Source organism: Juglans regia, chromosome 2 (genome assembly GCF_001411555.2).
Source record: "Juglans regia cultivar Chandler chromosome 2, Walnut 2.0, whole genome shotgun sequence".
Taxonomy (NCBI): Eukaryota; Viridiplantae; Streptophyta; class Magnoliopsida; order Fagales; family Juglandaceae; genus Juglans; species Juglans regia.
The window spans coordinates 35,339,592-35,346,004 of NC_049902.1; the positions used below are offsets into that span (position 1 = coordinate 35,339,592).

At 36.3% G+C, this 6,413-nt stretch overlaps 1 protein-coding gene across 2 annotated transcripts; it reads right to left on the minus strand.

Moving 5' to 3' along the window:
• Nucleotides 1-3,057: 3,057 nt before the first annotated feature.
• LOC109013659 ((-)-germacrene D synthase-like) lies at nt 3,058-5,859 on the minus strand. Of its 2 annotated transcripts, none has more exons than XM_018995820.2 (7): nt 5,670-5,859; nt 5,198-5,489; nt 4,575-4,947; nt 4,276-4,494; nt 3,866-4,004; nt 3,509-3,757; nt 3,058-3,439 (listed from the first exon to the last, which is right to left on the minus strand). In XM_018995820.2, exons 1-7 carry the CDS (start codon nt 5,793-5,795, stop codon nt 3,137-3,139), a joined length of 1,701 nt encoding a protein of 566 aa, XP_018851365.1. In that variant the 5' UTR covers nt 5,796-5,859; the 3' UTR covers nt 3,058-3,136. The 2 variants fall into 2 exon arrangements, with proteins under 2 accessions (XP_018851365.1, XP_018851374.1); XM_018995829.2 differs by having other exon boundaries at nt 5,198-5,507; nt 5,670-5,761.
• Nucleotides 5,860-6,413: the final 554 nt, after the last annotated feature.

Consider the following 6,413-nt stretch of genomic DNA (forward strand, 5'->3'; position numbering starts at 1 on the left):
AAATAGAAAAACCCCTTGTTTGGTGAACATTCTTGAACTGCACAAAATCAGAAAACTGGATATATGAATCCTTCAATTAACTCTTGTCCACATTGAACCGCATATTACAAATTTTTGATGAAAAACACCAACTCTAACTACAATCCGTGCTAAGTATAAACCACAGCCGATCATATATTTATATAAGAGAGGCAAACAAACATTTAAACCATGATTTGATCTAAGTTTCTGAAAATACTAAGTCATATATATATGAACCATTCTGAAAAAGTATTGTGAATTTAATGGAATTTTGTCTGCTCTTTAGATTTTCTTACGCATGCTTGTTTTCATTAGTGGGGAATATTTGACTTATATGCTGCCGCAGTTACGATAATTAGTTAGATGCTGATGGTGCAGGTCAGACTTGCGTCATGTGGACAACAATACCAACTAAACAGCACATCGAGTGCCTAAACTAAAGCCTAGGTTTTTCCTGGAACATGGATTATATGACTCTGCTGACTTGAGTGTTTCTTGCATTAATTAATAAAAACACGTGAATCTATAATTTACATTTCCTTGTATGTTAGTGATCATTGGCTGAGTTTGATTGATGTTTTATCAAAACGAGTGGTTCTTGTCAAAATTTAGACTTTTAAAATTAAACTTTTTAATTAAGCCTTTTATTATTAACCAAATGTTCTTCTTCATAGTAAGAACTAAATTTAATTCCAATTCATTGTCCGACAACGAAGACTCAAATACCTCAAAGACGGGATACATAAGAACTATATAGAAAGAAGAAAGAAGAATTCTCTAAAGAAATAGAAACGAAGATGTTAGTGAAACTTTATGAACAAATAATGTTATTTATAGCTGAAGTTTTGAGAAAATTAAATGTATATTCTCATAATATATTAAATAATATATTAAGAATATTATTTTACAATTATCGAAAATGGATATATCGATCTATCCTGACTGGAGTGTTCCAAACCATCCTCTCGCCATTTCTCTCAAGGTCAAGAGAAAAGATCGACGTGCAGTTTTTCTTGGAAAACCGTGGAGTGTGATATGTGCCTTGAAGTTCTCCAAGTGATCTACTAGGTCCTTAGTCCTGTCATATATCTCTATTTGTGGCATAACTTTAAACTTCGGCAGGAGTGGCCCGACCATTACTTTCGCACTATAAGGCAAATCCATGCAACTTAACATGAGTTGTTCCACCAAGGAAGATCCTAACATCTTTTTCACCATCTCCTCATACTTGTCGGCGAGGCTACATAGCTTGTCATGCAACTTCTTCTTTTCCACAGCCTCCGCATTCACTCCTCCGTTGCTATGTGCTTCTCATTCTCCATGTCCGCTATGGCTGGACATGTTAGCATCACTAAGCTCAATATTGAGGCGCTTTAGTTCCTCGTTCTCTTTCCTAAGGTTTTCCATGGATTTTAAAGCCACCTTTAGCTTTTCTTCTGTCACTGCTAACCGTGTTTCCGTGTTTGCAGGCATTGCTTCTGGTTTAAGAGTTGCTTGAGAACGTGTCACGGTCAGCATGAGGGAACCATGTTTAAGTCCAATAAAAAATTGAAATCACAGATTACAAAATTCCACAAACGGCGCCATTATAAAGGATGTGTCCTACCACCAATCATGAGCGTTAACCTGCAAATCGTTACACTGGTGGCACGATGTGCTTGTGACGCCTCTGATACCTAAGTCAGCAATAAGTGATTGATAATAACTCAAGAATGCTCAATCATATGATTCGAAGGTTACTTGTTGCTCCTATATATAGGCGTGAAGAAATATTGGATAAGTACTATAAATTGATCAACTTTGCACAATGCTTAGTTATTATAAGATTTATCCGTAATGTATCAAAATTATTTAATCACCATGTTATCCATATCCATAACATGAAGGTTTATCCATCCTAATAAACAGGGTGGCTAGGGCCTACGTTTGAGCCACGCAACTCACTTGAATAGTTATCATTTATGGATGATGGGCCTTGGGTCTCTAGTTTGGGCTAGACCAATATAAACTTCTCCATAAGCTTTATTCATTCATTGTTTTATCATTAATTGATGTGATAAATTTTAACTAATTTTCATCTAATATTGATGTAAAGGATTAATTAGATTCCAAGCTCGAATAAACGTACGTAGTGCATGGCATTGATCAGCAAATAAAAAAAACATAAAATAAACGGATCGAGTGCCAAGTTTTTAAGAGCTAACAATTATATATTGTTTAATGAATGAACCAAACGCGCATTAAGTTGGCAAAGCTCAGGCTCAAACTGTTGATTTACGACCCTAGCTGCCCTGCTTGCCCGCGGTCTGCAGATCATGTTTAATATATATTCATGATAGACAGTACGGTGTTGGAAAAATCTAACAAGGATCATTTACGTCAATCGCACATGTTTTGACATGATCAGTACGTACGTAATACTTTATGTAAGTACGTCTAAAATTAAGCATGTACGTTCGATATGTTTTGAATGGAAAAATGGTATATATACATAAACAGCCAATACTTATCATAATTCACACACTTATATATTAAACGTACAAAGAACTTTGAAGAACAAGTACTGAGTTTATAGATTGAAGCAAGATGAACACAATTCTCGACCACGATACAAAGCTAGATTTGTTGTTAAGGGATTTAGTCAATGAAAAGGTATAGACTTTGGTGGATGCCATGGCAATAATTTTCGTTAGTAATTAAACAATAATTAAACAGTAATATTTATGATGATCAACTAGCTACAATATTGACTTTGCACATTGATGATCGATTATTTGGAGTATCCATATATTTTTTAAACTATAAATAGAGGTTTTGTTATTTGGAATAATCTGATATGGTTTCATCGAGGGTCAGCTAATGATCTGGTACGTGGTACGTATATCAATATTTATTTCCTTTTATTAAAAAGTGGCTATCCAAGATACATACCGCGGTCTCATGTGAGAACATCATTTATTTTCATTCAAACCTACAAACTAATATGGATTGAACAGGTAGATTAAATTGTAAAACAATTTTATTATACATTAAATCTAATTTATTATTTAAAATTATATAGTACCAGTACTGACATGTTATTATAGATCTCGATGAAGTACCAATAAACCAACACTCATACTATTATTGGCACCGGATGTATGAGCACTGCTGCAACGTTATCTGACATCTCTTTCCCCACACGGGTATATCCATCCCCGTTCTTGTAGATGACATCTATTGCTCGTGAAAAATTTAAAACACACATAAGGAGAGGCATTGGCATAGCATTAGGCCTGGTAAATTCCTCATTGATGTCTTTCCATGCATTAGAAACTTGCCTGTTCAGTTCTTTATATGCCAGTTGTGTTTCAGAGATCCCATATTGGTTCATGTAGCATTCAACTGCCGAGGCAGCATGCCCTCTCTCTTGCTCAAACTACATATATACATATATAGTTTCCCATAGAGGTAGAAAAAACGTAGTCAGCTATATATATATTGATACCTTATGTGACCCACTGTCATCCATGAGCCTAGCAATTACTGCTGATGCTGTTATAACCTTTGGGTTGCTGAAGATCCATTCAAAGGCCTCCTTTGTAACTATTTCACCCATGAAAACAAATGAGACGGCTATGAGCATTGGGTAACCGGAGCTTGGTATTGCGATTTCCATATACTCTTCCATCGTTGGGATTTTTTTCATGTTGAAAGATTTGGCTTCGTTGAAGTAGGCCCGGACTAATATTTTCATCTGATATGCCTCAAAAGGATCATTAACATGCATACAATGTTATGCGTACGAGGCAAGCAACCAGTTCTAGGAGAGCAAAAATAATAGAGTTTCCTGTGTCTTACGTACAGCTTTTTTTGCATAGATTACAAGATGTGGTCTTCCTTGTTTTGCCAGCTCCTGCTCAATTTCTTTGAAAATGTCCAAAAGTGCCCTATAACATATTTGCATGTACTGTGGAAGTTGATCTATTGTGCCAATTTCCCACCTGAGAATCAAGTACAAATTGAAGTTAACAAGATTGCTACCATACATTATAATTTTTAGAGGCACATCTTTCCTGAATATCCATCTTATATTACTAGGTAGTGACAGTGTATATTTATACACTTCACAAAGGAATCAAATCAGTTACAAGAGAATCAAAATAACAGAAAGTAAATCCTATTCTAGAATATTCTGTGAGCTAGGGAAATCAGAGGGTATTGTGCTAATAATAATCATGAAAGCAACATCAATGATGATCTTTGCTATCAAACCTCTCAATCGTTTCTGTAAAGATCTCGAGTTCTTCAAGAGTGCCATATGCGTCATAAATATCATCTATGGTGGATGCCATGGCAATAATTTTCGTTAGCATTTTTCTTTCAGGCGAGTGCCGAGGCTCAAAATAGACTGCCACAATCCATAAAAAACACTCCACAACCCTGTCTCTTGCAAAAGGTAGTTTCGTTGCAAAGTCTAAATCTTTCCACCACCTACAAGTTAACCAAATCGTATTAGCAGTGCATATTTGACGTAATATTAATAATGTTAGTTGACTTTAAGTATTAATTACCTGGTGATTTCAGTAAGTTCCTGTTTGTGCAACGACTGCACCAAATTGAAATCTAGTATTGCAAGCTTCAGGAAAGCTTTTTTATGTGAAGTGTCATCTTGGTAGATAGAAATGAAGTGTCTTGCCTCAAGCCTTGGTATGCCCTTGTGCAGGGGTTGCTTTAGGGCATGATTAACTTTTGCTGCTATTGGATTGCTTAAATGGGATGCAGCGGACTTGAGTTGAGCGGTGGTGAAAGCAAGGGCCTCATCAAGGATGTCTTCTCCGTGCACCCTAAGATGCGTAGCTTCATACAAGGCTAGGATGCCCGGAATGTTGGTGCTCAAACTTTCCTTGAAGTTATCCTTTTCATCTTTAAACTTGTTAAACACATCTGCTTCAACACCAAGACGCGAAACAAATATATATATATATATATATATATATATATATATATATAATCAAGTTTAAATAAGGCTATTATAAGAGTATATAACTTAATGCAATACATGCACTTCAAAAAACCTCAAATAAAGGAGGCCGCGCGCGCGCCTAGCTCATCACTTATAGAGAATAAACTAAATACGTAATCCAAAGAAATATATATGGGGCGTGACTGCATGCATGCCAAATCGAAGGCATACCACATGAAACACGAAGTCCTTGTTGACGTAGTAGTCGAAAGCGAAGGGCAACATTATACAGATCGTGGTCTTCATCTCCACTACTATCAGCCTTATTGTCATGATAGCCAGCATGCATATGTTCTAGCGCTTCTAATTGTATCTCTCTATCTAAGTGATACGCCACGCCAAGGCGCTGAAGCGCATCAATTAGGTTCAGCTGTTGCGAAGGCTGACACGCGGAGGCTAACAGTTCCCTTCTCACTTCTTTGATCATTTCTTCAACTTCACGTACTCTACGAGCTTGGGTTTTCTGCACCAGCTAGCAAAACTGTATGAGGTGATAATCATGGAATTAAGCTAGTTATAACGTCCAAATAAACTAATAATTAATTGATTAATTAGCAATACTCAATCAATGTAAACAAATTCAAATTTTATAGTTAAAATTAGAGATAGTGAAATTGTTTAATTTCGACTCATATGTACGTACCTCGTCATCGGAGGTGTAGTTGATGAAACGGTCACCCCAAACGCTGGGGGGAAAATTTGCAGTCCTCCGCACAACATTGGGTTTGCTGTTTTGGGAAAGACCAGCTCCTGAGACTGGGATGGACATGTTTTCCCCCACTACAATGAAAGATCAAAGCTTGAGGCTCTGGATCAGGCTATGCAAAGCACCCGAAAAGCTGGCTGTTGGTGAAAGCTTTGTAGATTGGGTAGGAGATTATATAGGCATTATTAGTTCGAAAGAGAAAAAAAATAAAAATTGTTGGGCCATTGATGTTACATCTGGATAGGTGTGCCCGACCGGCCGCTGGCTAATATTATTAGCCATTAGGGTGTCTGGGAAAGTTTCCTCCGTCTGTGTTCGGTGGAAGTGGAACTGGCATGGGATTTTAAGATACACACAACTTAATTTTATAACATATTTCACAATAATATTATAAGATGAAACTATTTTTATAAAATAATATATAATTACCTATCATTTAACACGTTATTGTAAAATATATTGCAAAAAATATTATGTATAAATCATTAAAATTCGGCCTCTCCATCATTTTTTCTTTTAATTTTTAATTTTTTATAAAAAGAGACTGATTTGTTGGCAATTGTAATGTCGTAATACTTCTGTCGTCTGCTCTCGAGATGCCTTCTTGGATCATGTTATGATGTAGACATGCACACAGCTAGGGGTGTAACCGGTCCGGTCCGGTCCGGTTTTGGACAAAAT

Coding starts and splice junctions, on each gene's coding strand:
- LOC109013659 (XM_018995820.2), bottom strand. CDS start 5,795: ATGTCCATCCCAGTCTCAGGAGCTGGTCTTTCCCAAAACAGCAAACCC. Junction 4,495..4,574: donor GAACTTACTGAAATCACCAG/GTAATTAATACT, acceptor GTTAACTTGTAG/GTGGTGGAAAGATTTAGACT. Junction 3,758..3,865: donor TAATCTATGCAAAAAAAGCT/GTACGTAAGACA, acceptor GAGGCATATCAG/ATGAAAATATTAGTCCGGGC.